At 44.4% G+C, this 19,940-nt stretch overlaps 1 protein-coding gene across 1 annotated transcript; it reads left to right on the top strand.

Moving 5' to 3' along the window:
• Positions 1-8,474: 8,474 nt before the first annotated feature.
• Positions 8,475-19,936, top strand: PTGER4 (prostaglandin E receptor 4). The gene is made up of 2 exons (XM_030005246.2): positions 8,475-9,668; positions 17,784-19,936. The coding sequence occupies exons 1-2, from the start codon at positions 8,838-8,840 to the stop codon at positions 18,375-18,377; spliced, it is 1,425 nt and encodes a 474-aa protein (XP_029861106.1). The 5' UTR covers positions 8,475-8,837; the 3' UTR covers positions 18,378-19,936.
• The last annotated feature ends 4 nt before the right edge of the window (positions 19,937-19,940 follow it).

Genomic DNA, 19,940 nt, shown 5'->3' with positions numbered 1-19,940 from the left:
TCCTGCAAAGCTATTTCCACTTCGGAAGGGAACAGAGTCAACTGCAATTGCAAGGGACCAGCAAGTAACAATTCTGGCACTAACCCTTTGTATGACTTTGGAAAAGCTGTCCGGGGTTCCTCCACCTTCTTTTGTCTGTCTGGTGTTTAGACAACAGCAATCTTGGATCCGTGCTTCGGCCTGGAATCATCCCACGTTAGTAAGATACCTAACCAAAGCCCTTGCCTTAAGAGACTAATTGCCTAGGCTCCTACAATCAGTGGAGAGCACGACATAAATCTTCTACTGATCCATATAAAAGCTTTTCTGTATTCCTTTGCTCATGTAGAATACGGGTTTAAAAATGGAATCAAGGTAATTGGTTACAACTGTATTGCTCCAAAATAAAGAATTTAGATACATTATTCATCCCTGATACAGTCTGGGGTTTTTTCCAATAAATAGAAAACAATAATGTGTCATTTCTTAAAGCACATTCAAAGCTAGAAGAGGGGGGAAAAAGGCTATAACACAGAGGGATACAGGTAGATTTGACTCACAGGCCTACTTGACTCAGACATGTATTTAAAAAAAAAAAAAAAGAAAGAAAGAAAAAAAGAAGTCCCATACACCACAAGGAAAACTCTGATAGTAACACCAAGATCAAACTAGCCATGGAGGCATTTCCATGGACATGATTGATACTAACCATATTTACGGATTTCTTAAAGGAGTACTGCTTTTTTTTTCCCCCAGAGCAAATGATACAGATGTTCAAAATAAAAATATGCACCATAGTACTGATTATATTAGGTTTCTGACTAAGATGAATAAAATGATAAATATTAGTTGCTGTTATTTACTATTCAGTAAGGTGGTTTATCAATAACTGGTTTGAAAATGTCACATGCCAAATGCAAGATCTGCAGAGGCCCAAATCAGCCTGAAGTACAGACCCATACTTAGTCTTCCTTGTGGGGCTCTCAGAGCACACCCTGCCTTTTCTTCCACAACCAGTGGACCAAACTACTTGTTCTAGAAATCAGGTAAGAAGGCTGATATCCATGAGGAGCTGAACCGCTGCTTTGAATGGAAACAAATTCTGAGTAATAGGGCTTCACTGAACCACGGCAACAGAACAGCTGTGGATCCACACATCCCTTCTGTTACCCCTTCAAAGATTTGGTGGTCACTGCACTCCCTCATGCTCTCACATCAGAAAAGCTCCTGCTGCACTTCAGGACTGACAGCCACAGAAGCTTACCAGCAGGACTGCTACCTGACGACTGATTTAAAATAAAATATCAGAGAAGACAAGAACTCAGAAAGAGTATCCCCCTAATCACCATTACTATCAGTATAGCAGAGAGCAGATGTGGGCTGGTACTATCATGCCAATTCACAAACATGTGTTCTCCTTAACATCAGCTGCTGTAGCAGTGGGTACAGTGTCAGAAAGAAGGGTGATAGACCCCTAGCAGAACCACTCCCAACTTTGTACCAGGCTTTAAGTGGCATGTGTCTCACTACCACAGATAAGATACCCTTGCCCTAGAGTAAAGAGCTAAAACCAGACACAATTGCATCAGTTCAGATCTCAAAAGAGTTTTTAAGCAATTATAAACAAGCTGAATATTCTTTGACGAGAGTGATTCTATGCATTCTGCATAAAGAAATGTTTCGTGTTATATCTGCTTTACTAGCTGACAAATGAAAGTCAAGTAGCTCTTAAGCATCAGGCTGATAATGCAACTGTTCTCAGCATAACTAAATGGCAGTAATTCTTAAAGGGCAAATGAAGCGCTTAGTAGCAGGACAGAAATGAGACTACCATTGAGTTTGGCTGCCTTTTCCAATTCCAGCCTAAGAACATACCATAGCCTAACAGTATGTTTCAGCATCTGTTAATCTGATGAGGTCAGTCTGTTGAAGTTAATTTTCATTGCCCTATCTCAAATAAAAGGAAATGGGAATCATTAAGTTACCTTTCCTGATCATTCCTTCCACACACCTAGCTTCCCAGAGGATAAACTACCCTCTGCTGGAATAACAGAGAATTTACAGGCAAGAAAACATTTCCTTAAAAACTTCTTGCAGACCTTCTTAAAAGCATTCAGCTGCAAATACAGCCTGTAATTTGCTGCAGGCTTAGTAAAGCTGGTGTTTATTCCAATGATTTTGCAGCCAGTGTCCTCCTAGTGAAAGATAACTGACTCACCTAATACGTGAATCACTCCCACAAAATTAGCCTTTTTTTCAATGAGCTTAAGTAGATTTTTCTAAGAATCAAGCTGCTGATTTACAGATAATACCCAGTAGTATGTTGGTTTGTATTATTTTTCTTGGTCCTGGAATCTTTCGGAATTCAAAGCTTAATGTGATATAATTCACCCCATGCAAGATTTGATTACGTACAGTAGTTACATAGTGTACAAAAACTTTCTGAATAATCGCAGTGCCAAGCATTTATAAAAAGGAAAAAACCTTCCCAAAGAGCCCAGCCTCAGCATTTATTAGGAGAATTCTTCCACCAGGCAATGAAGGAGCCACTGTTTTGCACTACTAATTGTTAATCCATCCTGACAGCTGGAAATGCTTTCAAGCCCAACCCCATAGTGGGCAGGATGGTACAAGAAGAAAACTTCCATTAAACTTTCAGCTGATCGTAACTCACATCTAGCCTCAAATCACATGCCCAAGCCAGCCTTCATGCTGCAGAGGTAGCATACAGCCTCAGCATACAGAATAAAGGATTCTGCCCTCTTTCCAAAGATGGTCCAGGTACCTTCACAGAAGAAAACAAATTTCACCTCAGAATTACTGACAATCTTCTTGGAGTGCTTCACCAGCACAGAAACAGAGAACACAATTTGTACAGAGGTAGTATATTTTCCAGAGAAACTTCAGTTTATTTTACAAGGAGGTGTTGAAAAAAAACCCAAAGCCAAGTATGACAACAAAGAAAGGAATGCTACAAAACCGTATCATGAGTTAAGCCACTTCCATGACTGTTAACCTGGCTGCAAAAATCACAGGTCCACTGATTTCCTCACAGGTGCCTTTGGTACAGAGTTTTTAACACCTGATAAAAGTTTCAACTTTCAAAAAGAAATGCACAGCTTCAGTTCTTTCTTCAAAGCTAAAGAGTATGGCTGTTTAACACACTCCCAGGTCCCATTATCACACCTCAAGAAAAAAAGAAGAAACAGAAGAAAGACTGCCACTTTGTTGAACTTTCTGGCAGGCAGATACCATCACGGAATTACAGTCAGGATCCTTGGAAAGAGTCTTCAGTCTTCAGATCTCTCATGGAAAATCTGCAGAACAGCTAGGCTCGAACGGGACCTGCCAGATAACTACTTCCTGTGCAATGCTGGGTTGTTTCTGCTTCCACCACAGCCGTTGATTACTGTACCTCAACACAACAAAATGAACCACCACACACAGCCAACTGCAGAAAGTTAAAACAATACAAAAATTTCCAATTGCTAGTATTTATAAAGCAGATTCTAAATTTCCCTGTAAAACCAATCCAGCGTATGTGTGTTCTTAAAAGATACTAGTTTACTTCAGTGACGGTGCCACACTTTGTGCCCAAGAGAAATTTAATTCATAACATTTTTTTCTGCATAGGGTCTGACTTAGCTGTCTACTTGTAATTCATCAGGTAAGGCCTGAAATAGCCAAAATTATTTTAAGGGCTCTAAAATAAGAAAATATGTTCACGGCTAATTATTAGTCCTTTTCTATGAACTTCCCTTTTATGCTGTTGGCCTCTGAAAGTAAGAACTGCCAAACTTAAAAAAAAAAAAAAAAAAAACCAAACCAGAAAAAACAGTATAAGCAACAGTTGAGGAAGAAGCTAATTTAATCTACACTGCTCCAAAGAAATGGGTTGAAAAAAATAACTTAAAAGTATTTTAACTGTTAATGCAGACTTCGTAACTGCTAAAATAGAACTATGTACTGCTGCAGTGACAAATGTTATTACAGAGGAAAAACTCATTCAGTGTACTATAAAGATTAACAGCATTGTTTAAACAGGAAAAAAACCCCAAACTTCAGTAGCATGATTGACTAATATGGAACACATGACTGTGGAGTAAATTACAGAGCTGTGTTTTTTGGCATGATAGCGTCCTACTGGAGTGCAGAGGTGCCTTGTGTGCCAGCGCACCATCAGATCCCCTGGCAGTGGCAGTTTGCAGCTCTTTCCCAGACAGTCATGCAGCAAGAAGAGCGGGGGCGGCGGGGAGTGGGGGGGGACGACAACTGCTCTCGCTCCCCAGAGGAATCCCCCGCCCAGGGAAATCCCCCATTCATCAAGACGTGTTATCAGGTACAACGGAAATGTGCCAGAAGTACTGGTAATATTGCTAGTCATACCAGTAATAACCAGAACTCCTAAAATAAATTTAATACTGTTACTATCTGTGATGATTTTATATGAAAATATGTAGGCAAGAAAATATTATATGCTTTAAAATATAAAATTTTTAACTACTTACAATGCTATTTCTATTCAAATTACATTACAGAATTCCCCACTTCCTTTTAAACATTTTTTCAACTTACTCCTTGTATATTTTTTCCTTTCTAATGATTAATTAAAGCAAGACTATTACGTAACATTTGGTTCAGTCTATTTCCATTGTCTATTAATAATGATTTTATTTTGGCATACAGACAGAGTTTAGTCTAATGGTTGTCTTTTTCCGGAAAAACTTTGTGTCAAAGCTGAACAAAAATCAAGCAAAAAAGCAACAAGACAGTTTTTGCATAGCTGAATTTCCCACCAAAGGAGAAAGGCTGACAAACTGTTGAGTAAGTCAAGAATGTTACTGAACTTCAGATATTTAATGGGAGTTTGACATGCAAAATGTTTTTCAGACCTGCAGCATGTTAAGAGCAGTCCAAAGTTGGCTGTATATCCACTTTTACTGCCCGCTGAACGCATAGCTCCTCTGGAAGCGGAGCTCATAGAAGCACCTCCAGAAAAGACCCATCAATTTACATACCCACATGGGCATTTTGGTGCTAAAATCACAGTTACATACAGCAGGGAGACCTTTGCGTAGTTTATTTGTCTGTGTCCCAGCTGCCTGTGAGCAATGCAGGTAAGGTTTTGGAACCATCAGCTGGCTAAAGGACCTTTATAAGGGATATCACGTGGCAGCTGAGACATCCTGAATAAATATGAGCCTCTTGCCACACCACGAAAGAAGAAAAAACAGTCAAATATTTTAATTTAAAACTTTCACCAAGCTAGAAATATGACCACAGTTAGTTATACAGCTCAACTAACCAAGCTATAGTATTTGACTCATGTATTTCAGTATTAATCTTCTTACTCCGAGGCAAGTAAAAGTTTATCCTAGTAATTTCCAGTGTCCATGTTTTCTATCTCGTATTTTTTAAATGAACTGGTTTTTTTTCCATATATGATTATCACTCCAAAGCTTTTTCTTTGTGATATTTTGACTTCTCACCTAAGTGGTTTCCGCACAAACAGAAGGTTTTTGGTGGTTACTCAATGCTACAGTGTGTGACATTGCTGCTGTGACAGCATGACTACTCATGTTGCAAGTGGAATTTCTTCAGTTTTTCAGTTCCACTTAAGTCTCTTCTTTGCTCTGAAGACTAACACTTTTGTGTGATTATGCTTTTCATCTTGACTAGGAGTTCTAGATATCAGAACCATTAGTTCAAGGGGAAACTCCCAGAAGTTACTGAATTTTTCTAGTAACTCCAAAAGTTTTACACAATGGGTAGATACAGTAAGCTCACACACAACCTGTCCCACAATTCTGTGACTGATTTCTATCATATTCTCTAATTAAACAACTAACAGTATTTCACAAAACTGATCTTATTATCCTCACGCTCAAAACTGTAGTTTTGTTGTTTCTTCATTGATTTTCCTGGCTTCCCTGCACTTTTAATCAGTTCTTTAGATGTATCCATTGTAAGACAGACCTTATAGAACAAAAAATAGCATTGACTCCTTCACATACACACACGTGTATACGTACCCACAGAAGGATGTGAGCACCCTCTGCTATAGACTGAGTCTTCTGAAGACAGTTTCTTATGAGATGGTCAAAATACCTCATGAAACTGGATCTGCAGATAAGAAAAAAAGTGAAAAAAAGGCAGCAACAAAGAAACACAAATCATTTAGTCTGTCCCTAGTAATTAAAAACCTTTGCACCACTTCAAGGAAGCAAGGTAATTCTTTTCCCATACTTGTAATGACTGCTGCACCTGTGTTAACTTAATCCCACGTTATGGCCTCTAACACCAGAGCACCAAAGTCTCAGTGCAGGAAAGAAGGACTATTGAGAAAGCATGTGTAATTACACCACCTGAATTCAGAGCTTGCTCTGTACCTGGGTCAGTTTTCCTGGAACAGCTGGAAAACTGTTTAAAAGATAAGAAAAAACAGCCTTTGTGCTGTGCTTTCTTTTGAAAGCATTTTGAAGTGCTTATAATTTGCTTCTGACAAGCAGGCAAACTTAACTGAGCAACCTCTACTCCTACATGTGTCTTTGTGCTTGTGACGGAATGATTTTCCAATTTTGTAAAAGATAGAGAGCTGTCAATACTAGCAAAACATTAAAAAAAAAAAAAAAGTTCTTATTTTCTCTGAGCAGACCAGACCGCCACCACTACTATTGTTCCTTTTTACGCCTTATTTCAAAACCAACTATTTTTTCTAAGACTGAATTTTAGATTTCAAAGCCGTGGTAACAACACTAAAAAGCTGATCAAATAAAGAAATCACTTTTTTCTTCATGTCTGTTCATACAGCACTGAAAACTGAAACTCTTTGTTCTCTTTCCCACAGTACACACTCGCCCTCTCTCATATATTTTGTTCTGTCAGTACTTTGCTCTCAGTATGTCGTGATATTATTGTGACTTTACCGAATGCTAGCAAGTCCACAAGATCACTTTCACAGGCTTAAAAAAAGAGAGGGGGGAGGACAGTAAGACTGAAAAAAGGTCAGACTTTTAGAATACATTTTGCCTTTATGTCAGAGAAGAGGTTCTTGTAAGGATATAAATGCCATGCTTCGAGGCACGGGTTTTGTGTCCTTTGGAGCAACTGATGTCGCCTAATGTACAAGAAAGGGGGTTAGACCAGCTGGATCCGGGTGTCCGACCCAGTACGACGGTGTGAAGCTTCACCCCTGACCCAACAGCACTAGTGTGGGTCGCTAGCACTTTCCCCTCCAGCAGAAACACCTGTGCGCGTACCTGTTGCAGTTTTTTGTGGACCTTTCTGGACTAGGGACTCAACCACCACAACAGCCCGGGTGAAAGCCGCCGCACAAGCATTGCATAAAAGCGACTGCTGTCCCTCCATCAGCCCAGCTGAAGGCTGAGCCATCATCGCGAGGTTTTTTGCCGGCCAGTGTAACCCTATTTCCAATTCACATGTGATCGCCTTCTTGAAACAAACAGATAAACACTTCCCTCGAACGCACAAACACCCTTCCTGTGTTTGGTAACCTCCCTAACAGAGGCCAGACGCAGGCAGCAGTACATCAGGAGGTCCGCTCTTCGGCAGCGGGAGACGCCGGTCACCCTCGCCAGACACAGAAGCGCCCGCGGCCAGCCGTCCGTGCCCTGTGGTATCACCTCGCCGCACCTGCGCTTATCTTCCCGACAAACGGCCCGGCCGCAGTCTCTCCCCGCCGCCACTCGAAGGCAGCGGGGCACCAGCCCCTTCCTTCCCCGGGGACGCCGCCAGCTCACCCCCTGCACGAGGCCAAAGCCGGCCCGGCCCAGGGCTCCAGGGCTCCGCGCTGACATGTGGCGGCCCTGACCCGCGCCAGGCCAGCTCCTCGGTAAGCACGGCTCCCTCGGTCGGGGGCGCCCGTCCGGCAGCGCGGCCCGCGGGGGGGGAAGGCGGGAGGAGCCCTCGCTCCCGTCCGTTACAACCGAGGGACGGACGGGCCGAGGGGGCGCAGCGGAACCCTCGGCCGCGGGCGAGGAGGCGGCCAAGCGGGCTCCGCGCGGGCAGGTGCCCCCGCTGCCCGGCTGGTGCCCGCCGCCGCCTCACACACCCCCACACCCCCCCCCCCCCACACACACACACCCACACACACACCGCGCCCCCTCCCGCCGCCACCAACGGCCGCCCGCCTCCCTCCGCCGGCAGCCCCGGGCGGAGGTGCCCGCGCCCGGCCCCGCGCAACCTGCCCTCCCCGGCGCGGCCAATGGGGCGAGAGGGCGGGGAGGAGCGGCGGGAGCTGCCCTCGCCGCCTCCGCCCTCCGCGGCGAAACTCGGCGGGAGCGCCGCGGGGAGTTAGACGGCGCCCGCGCCCCGCAACGCACCGCCGCGCCGGCCGGCGGGAGGGGATGAGCGGCGGCCGCTACCGCGCTCCGGCACCTTCCCGCGCCACCCCCGGCGGCACCTGGAGCCGCCGCCCGCCCGCCCAGGGCCGCCCCAGCGCCGCGCCGAGCCCTCCCCGGCGTCGGTGCGAGAGGCGGTGAGGCGGCTCGGCTCGGCTCGGCTCGGCTCCGCTCCGCGCTCGGGCCGCCCCGATTCCCCTCCGGGCTGGGCGGCGGAGCGCTGCGGTCTGCGCGGGGAGAGCAGCGGCGGGAGGAGGCAGCCTCGGCTCCCCCGGCTGCAGTTTGTCGCTGCCGGGCGGCACCCTGCTTCGGCTCCTTTTTGGGACTTTTTTTTTCTTTTTTGAACTAAAACACACGACTTCCCCCCCCCCCCCCTTCCCTCTCATTTGCATTTTTATTTTCACGCTAGACTACACCCTCCCCTCCCTTACCCTGCCTTTCCTTTCGGACCCGCTCTTGCCTTCTTTCGCTTGACTCCCCGGCGGCAGCGTGGGCATCATGTCCTTCGACCCCACCATCATGCCACCTGCGAACGGCTCTGCCAACGGGACCGCCAGTGGGGCCGAGGGTGGGAAGCCCCCCACCATCCCCACCGTCATGTTCATCTTCGGCGTGGTGGGCAACCTCATAGCCATCGTGGTGCTCTGCAAGTCCAGGAAGGAGCAGAAGGAGACCACTTTCTACACCCTGGTCTGCGGGCTGGCAGTCACCGATCTCTTGGGGACCTGCCTGGTGAGTCCGGTCACTATTGCCACTTACCTGCAGAACCGCTGGCCAGGAGGACCGGCGCTGTGTGAGTACAGCTCCTTCATCCTCCTCTTCTTTGGACTCTCTGGCCTCAGCATTATCTGTGCCATGTCTATAGAGAGGTACCTGGCCATCAACCATGCCTATTTCTACAACCATTACGTAGACAAGAAGCTGGCAGGGCTCACGCTCTTTGCCATCTACGCTTCCAACGTGCTGTTCTGCGCCCTCCCCAGCATGGGGCTCGGCAGATCTACCTTGCAGTACCCTTACACTTGGTGTTTCATAGACTGGCGTGCAAAGAAGGCCACCCATGCGGCATATTCCTACATGTACGCTGGCTTCAGCTCCTTCCTAATCATGGTCACAGTGATCTGCAACATCCTGGTGTGCGTGGCCCTCATTCGCATGCACCGCCAGTTCATGCGACGCACGTCCTTGGGGACAGACACCACCTCCAGCCGTTTATCTGACTTTCGCAGACGCCGGAGCTTCCGTCGGATGGCCGGAGCGGAGATCCAGATGGTTATTCTGCTCATTGCCACTTCCCTGGTGGTGGTCATCTGCTCCATTCCTCTGGTGGTGAGTAACGTGCAACCCTTCTTCTTTTCCATCATCCGCACTGCTGAGCCTTTTCTCCTCCTAGTCTGTGCTTGTAGCACAGACTCCTATTTAGCTGGTGCTGCAAACTGTTATAATAACTTCAAGGCTGTTAGCATACATGCATGGTGAGAGAAGGTTGTGTTGATTTATATTTACAAGAAAAGAAACACGCTTATCCCAAGTCCTCAGCTCCTTTGATTGGTTAAAATACAGCGCCAAAAATTCTTAATCATTTTTCCACTGTTCAACTGGAATCCACACAGTAAATATCTTAATGAGAGCTAAAGGCACTTTAAAGTTCACTTCCAAAATTAATTTCTGGTGAGTGAGGTTTGGGTCTGGCCTGCATTTCTGGATGTTTATTGTGTTTTAAAAATGTGCATGCTGTTGCTGAAGGGTACAGCAGTCCTTGATGTGCGGAAGGAGGACAGAGCTCTGTTGAGTTGGCACCAGCAACACGCACGCTGCTTCACACCCAAAACCTGAACCAAGCTTCCCCTCCTGCGGGATTCAGCCACCGTATCTGGGGTAGATTCCGCACAGACATCCCTCCAGCAGCAGCCCGCTGTGGGAGGAGTAAACTTGGTGGAACCACCCGTCGGTGTAACGCTCAGTTAAATGAGAGTTTGAGGAATCTGGCCCACATAAACCTAGAGATCATACCAAAATGTCAAACAAAATTACCACTAACCATTTGCTAATTTTCTGAAATGGCTGATACAATTAGTGTCATTAAATCGAACACGCAGGATCCACTTATTTCTATTCCTCCAGCTTATCTCCAAGGAAGACAAAAATCCTCACTAGCTGGAGGCTCAGTTCTTGCTTGCCACCCACCATAACAAAGCTTGGTGAACTCCTCTCCTCTTCTGGCTCAGAGACATTAAACAAATAGCTGGCTTGCCTTACTCGCCACCTTCCAAAACACAGCGTAGGGAGCCAAGCAGTGGTTGTCAGACAGAAGGTGTTTTTAGAAGGATTGTTTTAAGGGGGTTTGCTGTCAGTAGGGTCATCCCTCTGTCATAGAGGGGCTACAATGTGTGTGAAATACAGCTGGCCAGCTGGGGATATGAAACAAATTGTGTATACCATGGTAAGGAAGTTTAGAAAAGTACATGTGAACAGGACTCGAGAGGTCAGCGAGTCCGTCCCCCTGTTTTGGAGGAGCTGGAATCGCAAGAGTCGGGCCAGTTTTGCCACATTACTAACATAAACAGGAGCCAGTGAAGTGTGGCTGTGCTGGAGCACCAGCGCCCTGGCTGTCGCCGAAGGCCGTCACCTGTCCTTCAGCGTTGTCACTTTGCGTTGGGTTGTAGCGTGGCTGAGCACGGAGAGTTGCTTGACATCTGAAGGAAGTTGCGAGGTGCTGTCTGAGCTGCACACAGCCTGTCTACCGGAGGTGCACATGCATTAGATGGAGGAGCCGCGCACAACCTGCCCTGCAGTCCAGCTGCAGAAACCGCAGCGATAAGCTGACTTGCTGCACCGGGAGGCATCAGGTCGTGGGGTGGCCAAAACTCCGACAGTACCGTGGGTTGACAGTACTTAATTTGATTAATCTAGTCTTATAACAGCTACTTCATGAAAGAACAATATTGCGTTTTCAAAAGAGATGCTGGTAAATGCAGAGAATGAGTTCTGGGAATTAAATACAGTGTCGTAATGTGATACAGGTTATCAGCTGATGGACTTCAGCAGTCTCAGAAAAAAAGCCAAACCTTACCCCGTGGAGGAGCAGCTGGAGGAAGGCTGAGAAGTCTGACTGTAAAATGCAAAATGAAATTGTTCATATCCATTTGGAGCTAGGCAGTCTTTTACAGAATATTAAAGAAAACAAAAAAAGGGAAAAATCAAGAGGGAGAGGTTACCAGAACGGGAACTGGATTGTTGACAGTTAAAATTCATGAACCTGGGTGGGGCAAAACGTTTATTATTTAAACAGTAGCTAGTGAAAAACTTGTATATGGCAGAAGGTATGTGAAGGTGCAGCTGATGAAGTTGTGTAGCTCTCTCAGACCTTGATTTCACTACTTACAAAGGCACAGCGTTACCTTGGGAGTGTTCGTATAAGTTAGCTTTTCCCTGCTAAAGCAGCACATCTTTTCTGTATCTCAAATGAGGTAAGAGACTGTCATTTCACTTAGATGGATGACTAAGAAAAAAAAGAAGCTTTCTTTTTAAAAAAAACCAAACACAACCACATATGTACACATCATCACAGTGTCCTGTGTGGTTAAGTTCCTTCATTGTTAAGTAGCTTTTGTAAGTCATTTGCCTCCCCCCTGCGGGAATAAGCTATAGCCATATATGCTGCTTTGTGCCATGATGTACTGCTGTGTATGCCGCTGTATTAAGCCCTTTGGTTGCGTACAAAGACTGAGGTTAAGAACTGAGATACAAACTCAGAGATGTGACACATTCATGCTACAAACCCTTAGAAAGAGCCACTAGCAGAGATAGGCAAATAACTCATGTAGATGTACCTTTTCATGACTCGTAGGAGCTTTAGGGAGCTCTTACCGAGCAAGAGGCTCATCTATAACAGGACAACCTGGCAGTCACCCAGGTCATGCAAGCGGTAAGGTGGTGGCAGCGACATGATTCAGGTGCACAAAGCAGGCTCAGAGGGTGCTTTGTGACTGAAGTTTTCTGATGAGCTGACTTCCTACTGATGATTTCAGCTGAATAAACCATCACTTCAGTCAAAGCAAAGCAACTTCTGAAAGAGAGACATAAACCTCTAAAATTTTAGAATGAACACTTTCACAACATAATAAAATAGCAGACAGAGGCGATCCAGCTGGCTACTTTTATTAGGGTTTGACAAAAAATTTTCAAGTCTTAAAATATTAAATAGCCCTGAAATAATAAGCAAAGGCTTGTCTTGATTTAAAAAGTGGTTAAAGAACAGCAAGCTGAGCCACAGTGAACAGCAGTTTTTAATAACGCAGTGCTCTAGGACTCAGTTTACAAGTAGAGTTGTTTACTGTCTTAATGATTTATTAATAAAATCAGCAAAATTTTACAGTGACAACAAGTGCTGTAACAAAATTTTGGGGGATTGTGCAAAACGCTGAATGAACTTGACAGAACTGAAGGCTGATCAAATTTATCAAGGAAAGAAAAGTTGAATGAAAAATATTAGTGAAAGGAAACTTCTGATATAACCTGATGAGTTCTCAGTATGCAGAAAGTGACGTGAAAGACACGAAGAAGAATCCGACAATAGTTTAAAAATGAAATAAGGAAAATGCATAAACTGTGTGCTGACTCTTGTCTGCGCTCCACACTGGTTATCACATCTTTTAAAATACTGTGAGTTTTTAGAAAATAGAATTGGATAGAGTTAAAAGTAGGGAATAAGTTATATCAGGAGGGATTTTGTCAAGAATAGAGTAGACATTATTATCCGGCCTTTAAAAAAAAACCAAACTCTTACAAGAGTAAATAGGCACACACTACTCAAAGTCTGTAATTTACTCCAGCAGCCTGTCAGGTAGTCTTGAGATTTTTAAGTGCGTGATCTTTTTCTGATCCTGACCACTGAACATTGTTGTTAAATTACGGTTAAGTGGAAAATAAAATATAATGTTTCAAGGTGTACATCCGGTCGATTGCATGAAATAATCAGGATTTTCTAACTTAATGTTTAATTGATCTAGAAGTTTGGATTTTCTTTTGCCTTTGTTGGTTTCGACTTTTGTCTTTAAATATCAGGGGCTGTCCGCAGCCAACAGCAAGGTGGCAGACATGATTTCTGAGCAATGAAGTAGACACCAAGCAGACACCAAGGCCTTGAAAGGCAAAGGTTATTGGCTTGTAGAGCTGAAAAACTTGTTCCTGCTTACTACTGTACGGTTTTTAAATTTATCCTATCAGTATGTGGGGAGATTTTGAGGGCAGGTAGAAGCTATGAACACAATTACCAGTGAGACTGTAACTATACAAGTCACTTTATTGTACTTCATAGGATTAGAAATCATGATTTGCATCTGCAGTTAGTAAAAAGGAAAAGCAGCAAACAGCACACAGGACTGAGATCCTCCAAGCACCTATCACTTGAGCATAAACTCGGCATACCTTGGAGCTGTGCTTGTTGACACAATTGCAAACAAACCGATAGTACTTCTAAGGTATGTTGCCTGAATTCTACAGCTACAAAGCTAACATACAAAACTAGTTCTTTTGAGATTTGAATTGTTCTAGTTTGCTTCTTTCTTCAATTAGGATTTCAAATTGCACAAATTCAAGCATCAGGTTAGCTAATTTAGTAGTGGATTCCACTTATGCGGCACTTACTTAGAACATGCAAGGCAATATCCTTTTTCATGCTGCCTCCTACAGCAGTAGACTTGTAGCCAAAACGGGATGCATACATCTTGTGCTGTTCTTGTAGATGATACATTAGTGAATGCTGTTTCACCAGTATGTAAAGAAATGATAATACTGACATTCCCACACTGATTAATTTTTACGTTATTGTGATTAAGATGTAATCCCAGCAATAGGTCTGAGCTGATAAATGCATTTGACATTCTGGGGGGCTTCTACTAAAAGACATGGGACCTTTCTGGGACGTAGAAACAGTTTTGTACAGTCCAAAGTTCCCACCAAATAGGTCCATGTTATGAATCTTTCACCTATACGTGCTGCATATCTGTCAAAAGGAAATAATAAAGCATACAGAGATAACAAAGAGCAAGCTGCACTGTGCAATCAGTGATTGTCCTTTTCAGCTACAGAGTCAGCACTTAAAGACATTTTTGTCTTTCTATGAAGTCTGCCAGGTAGACAGAGAAAGGTGAAATAGGTACCTCAATTTCATAGGCTGCTTATCAAAAGAACAATCCCACTATTAAATCACTGACGTGTAACGATAGCTCCAAGTTTAAAAAAAAAAAAAAAAGTCAGGTCTCCGGAGTTGGACTGTGTACTTCAGCTATCTTCAAAGTGTGCCTTCTGGTTCTGTGATCTGGATTAGTTGATCAGCAAATACCCCCGCCTGTCACACTTCTAATCTTCCTGGTAATGACTGCATTTAGTTGTATGAACTGCTAGAAGGCCTCCACTCCCTCAACACTGTCCTTTGAACTCCTGGCTCCCAGGGCACGTCCCTGTCCAATGATCAACCGGTCAAATACATAGACCAGCATTTACACACTTTCAGGGTGTATTCCCCTGCACAAGGAAATCTCAGTACAGAAAAAGAAAAGGAGCATATATGGAAAGAAAGGTTGTTATGGCACAGGTTAAATCCCCTGGGGAAATTTGACCTTTGTATGTTTATATATTTGACCTTAGCGTATTTATATATTTGACCTTCATATATTTAAACACTTGACCTCTTATCATTTTGGAGGGGGAGAAAATCTCACACAAATGGTCAAGTAGGTATTTCAAGAACATCGCATCAGCTTCTTTTCCAGCCTTCCAGGTTCAGGAATCCCGACTGCCACACTCCCGATTCGGTGCCCGCCCGTGTGTTGCTAATAGCAGCTTTACTTCCACGGGCTGATGGAGTGAGTCTCAGAACTTCTCCCCACCCGCGGAGTTTCCCTGCGGCAGCCTCTGCCGGGCTGTGGCGGCTGGCCGTCGGCGCGGGGCAGGTGGCGGAGCTGCTGCGGGGGGGGGACACGGGACACGCTGGGACCGTGGGACGTCCGTGCGGGGGGGGGGGACGGGGGACAGGGGACACGGAACACACGCACACACGCTGTGGCCGTGGGACGTCCGTGCTGGGCGGGGGGACACACACGCTGTGACCGTGGGACGTCCGTGCTGGGCGGGGGGACACACACGCTGTGGCCGTGGGACGTCCGTGCTGGGCGGGGGGACACACACGCTGTGACCGTGGGACGTCCGTGCTGGGCGGGGGGGGGACGGGACGGGACACGGGACACGCTGTGACCGTGGGCCGTCCGTGCCACCTAGCGGTCCGCTCAGGAAAGGGGTCCTCGAGTCAGAGGGGAGACTGGCTTCCCTGCGCGTCCCCCCCCCCGCCCCAGCAAATGGCGAGAGGTATTAGTTAAGGGCGTTTGTTAGGGAATCATTACCAGCCAAACCGTAGGTATTGAAAAATTTTGGCCTCTGGAGGGATTGGTCTCCTCTCAGCCAGTGATACGTGGAACGTTGTAGAGATGGACATGGGGTAGGAGGCTAATACAAAATAAATAATGGAAAAAATTTGAAGCGAGTAAAGCTTAATAAAAGAAAAACCCATAAAAATAAGTTCAATATGCAGAGGAATACTCTTTGAAGTACTTGAATTGCATTTTTGGCATAACAGAAAAGTAAGGCAATAAATTAGTTGTCAAAAAGGCATCTGCAGCATTAGAAATCATGAGGAAAGCAACAGAGTATAAAACTCAGATCATTATACTGCTGTGTAAATTCAAGATTTTCCCATATTTTGAATTCCCTGGGCAGGTTTTGTTACCCATAAACCTAGAGAAAAGTACTGAGAAAGAAAATATGGGCAATCATCGATTTGACAGTCAGTTTGAGAGAAACTATATGCATAGGACTTCTGAAGAGGGACTCTGCGTTACTTTAAACACACGTCATTGATAGCTTTGGCGCACACTCCATCTCTGAATTCTGACAAGCTGAATGCCAGCACATTGCCCTGCTGCAGGAAAATTTCTTCAAACAGAATTGTGAAGTTTTTCACCAGACTTGGATGGCTTCACATGCAGAACTTCTAATAAAAATGACTTAAGAGGACTGTTCTAGTTTGGCTCCTTTATTTAAATGCTTGTTTGCCTCCTTGTCTGTAACCTCCTTGCTAGGCAAGACTTGATTTATTTCAGGAGTCAAGGATAACATTTTTGAAACCTCATAATTTTGCTACTAGATTTTTACTGTATCAGATAAGAAGATAATTAAGGGATTTATTTTGACTTACCTTAAGGTAAGAAAACAGCATCTTCAATTACCCATTTTTTTTGGTGGCTTTCCTAGGTCTTCCTATAATTGGAGACTGTATAGGTCTTGCTGAAATGGAGAACAGCTATTTGAGACTGATCAGCATGACAAACTTACATGATGCCATCCTCCTTAGCGATGCTGGAAAGATATCAATTGATATCAAAGAATTGGACGGCACCTTACTCACAGTAGTATTTACAAAAGTGGCTTCTAAATCAGGAGAGGGACTAGGTAACTATTTTTTTTTTCTTGGATTCCAATGAAGAAACTGAAGAAGACATTCCTGTGTAGAAGACAGGATCCTTTAGGTCTTAAATTTTGTGCATGATAAACTAAAATTGCTAATTAAATAGTGACTTCATGCAGCAGCTTCAATGTCTTAAATTCTTGACCACTTCATCAGTGTTTTTTTGCTTTTGTAAATAGGATCAACATGCTAGCTCGTGTAGGAGAGCAGTGCACTCCCATGCTGCAATCATCTCATCATCTTGACCTATTAAAAATCTACTAGCTGGGGGACCTTTTCCTTTTTTCCTTTTTTTTTTTTTCCCTAACATTTCTTTTTTCCAAACCATGCTGCAGCAAGCAAACAGTTGAGGGTATACAAACAATTCCAATAAGGACAGGTGCCAGCAAGATGCATTTCTAAATTTGGGAATTGACACCTCTGGACTTGTTTCCAGAGTCTAGTGTACTTAGATTGTAATCTGTGTTTCAGTTTGTTTCTAACCAAACAATTATTAGACCTTTGCTAGAGGAACCGATTGTCCAGGTCTCCTCAGTCAGATACCTCTTTGCAGAAAGCGTAGGACTCAAGGTATACCAAGGAAGGAGGATACAGGTCTACAACTTTGCTGTTGGGTTCTATCAGGAAAAAGGAATTTTTAAAAACATCAGCCAGAAGTTGGAGGTTCAAGAATTAATTATGAGGGGAAGGAGAGAGAAAGAGCCCTTCCTTTTCTATCTGTAACAAAGGTGGCCAATTTACAGCAGATTGATGTCTCTGATTTTTTTGCTATTTCCAGAAGTAAACTCACAGCTTTGCCAGCCTCTTCTCTTGTCGTAGCTTGTGGTAGCGAATCTAGATCTCTGCTTTGAAATGTAAACTTTGATTTACTGATGTAATTGTATAATCATGTCTTTCTCTTCCCCCATCTCCGTGGGCAGGTCCGTGTCTTTGTGAACCAGCTGTACCAGCCGGAATCAGTGAGGGATGTGAGGCAAAACCCTGACCTGCAAGCCATCCGCATTGCCTCGGTGAACCCCATTTTGGACCCATGGGTCTACATCCTCCTCCGCAAGACTGTCCTCAGCAAAGCCATCGAGAAGATCAAATGCCTCTTCTGCCGCATTGGAGGGGCTCGGAGACAGCACTCAGGGGGCAATTTCAACTGCGTGGATGGCCGCAGGACCTCCTCTGCTATGTCAAGTCAGTCACCCTCCTTCATCTCCCGTGAGCTGAGGGAGATCAGCAGCACCTCACAAACGCTGCTCTATCCTCCGGAGTTAAGCGAAAGCAGCGTCGGGGGTCGCGTGCCGCTTCCAGGCCCCAGTGCCAGCTTGGCTCAGCCTGACACCATGTCAGTAAGGACACTGCGCAGCTCGGAAACCTCGGACTCTTCCCAGGGACAGGATTCCGAGAGCGTCTTCCTGGTGAATGAGATCAGGTCTGGTGGCGGGGCCAGCTCTACATCCAAGGGCAGCCCACTGCAGGTCACCTTCCCTACAGAGACATTGAATTTATCAGAAAAATGTATATAGATAGCCGTGAAAGGCATCGACCCTGGGGATACTTCCTGGTACATTGGAAAAACTGGTGCAATAGATAGGTGTTCTGCCTGTTCGAGGGGAGAGGGGTTCAGCTGTGCTCCAAAGGGCTATTTTTCTCTTGCCATGTGATGGGTACGTTTCTTTTAGACTACTGAGGACTGTGTGGAACAGGCGCTGCACTTGGGCCCTGCCATCAGAACTGGTACAGGGCAGGTCTAATGGGACTGGAAACGTGAACTGCCTTGTCTTGTTCTGGGACACAGGAGAGCTACTGGGCCTCTGGAAATAGAAAGACCCATCACTTTCTTTTTTCTTTCTTTCCCTTTCCAAATCTGGTAGAACTGTGTTTTCTCTCCCCATGGTTGCTCAGCTATCAAGAGTTTAAGCTTCTGGTACTAGAGCTGAATGTGAGGCAGCTGCTAGGAACTGGACACAGCTATCCTGAGAGCTGCCTGGGGCAGGATTTTAAAGTGTCTCACTAAAGCATGAAAATGTGAATTTTTACCGTTGCATATGTATCAGGATTGAAAATATTTAAAAGTCTATTCTTCTCTATGAGAAGGTTTTTTATTAATACAAGGTATATAGAAACGATTGCCAGCCTTCTCTTCCCCCAGTATTTCCTGCTGATAAGACCTTCTTGGTTTGGATTTGTTGTCCATGCTAGATTCACAGCTGATGAGGTAATTCTCTAGCTGAGAATACATAAGCACTTTCTGAGTGAAATGGGAATATGTACGCTATTAAGAGAGAAAAAGAAAACACATCCTTTCAGTTTAAGAGTATTCCTTTCCAGTACATGCACATACTAAAAAGCCAGATTTTATTTATGTGCTGAGAATGTTTCTCTGTGTAACACATCTGCGCCTCTCCGAGTACTTTGGCCCACAGTCTGCACACACTTAGGCACGCACTTAACTTCGCCCATCAGAGTAGTCCCTCTGCTGCCAGGGAGACTCCTTACATATAAAGTTAAGGACATATAGAAGTGCTTTCAATATCAGGGCCTAAAAGTTTCAACCCCTGGTTAATAGTCTTAATATTCACTTTAGTTAAAGCATCACTGATGTAATAAAGGCATTTTTTCATAACATTTATCATTTTACTTTAAATAGTAAATAGAATTTTATGACTGTATAATCTGATACTCCATCAAATAAATGTACAAAACCATGGAAGCAGAATCATTTAAAAGTATAGGTTATATAGAACCATATCCTGGTCTTGAACCCCTTGAAAATCATTTGTTCCTAGAGTTTTAATGGCAAACACATCATCAAAACCAGCTGTTAAGCACTGACAAAAAGGAATTTTGTGTTTTATGTTGTAAGGGTTAGATCTTGTTCCAGAAACACTGTTTATCAAAATAATTCTGTACAAATATTTGGAGGATGTTTTGTCAAATACGAAGCATGTTATGCTGCTTAAAGTGTTTTCATGTGAATGCTTTATTGTAATGAAAATCTTGAGCCTTATGTTGATATGTTTAAGCAGTTGTACTGACCAAAGTAATTCTGGAGATCACAATTAAATGGAAATGTTCTGCTTGATCTC

Source organism: Aquila chrysaetos, chromosome Z (genome assembly GCF_900496995.4).
Source record: "Aquila chrysaetos chrysaetos chromosome Z, bAquChr1.4, whole genome shotgun sequence".
Taxonomy (NCBI): Eukaryota; Metazoa; Chordata; class Aves; order Accipitriformes; family Accipitridae; genus Aquila; species Aquila chrysaetos.
Note: the sequence above shows the minus strand (reverse complement) of the source record. Positions and strands in the feature narration are given on the sequence as shown.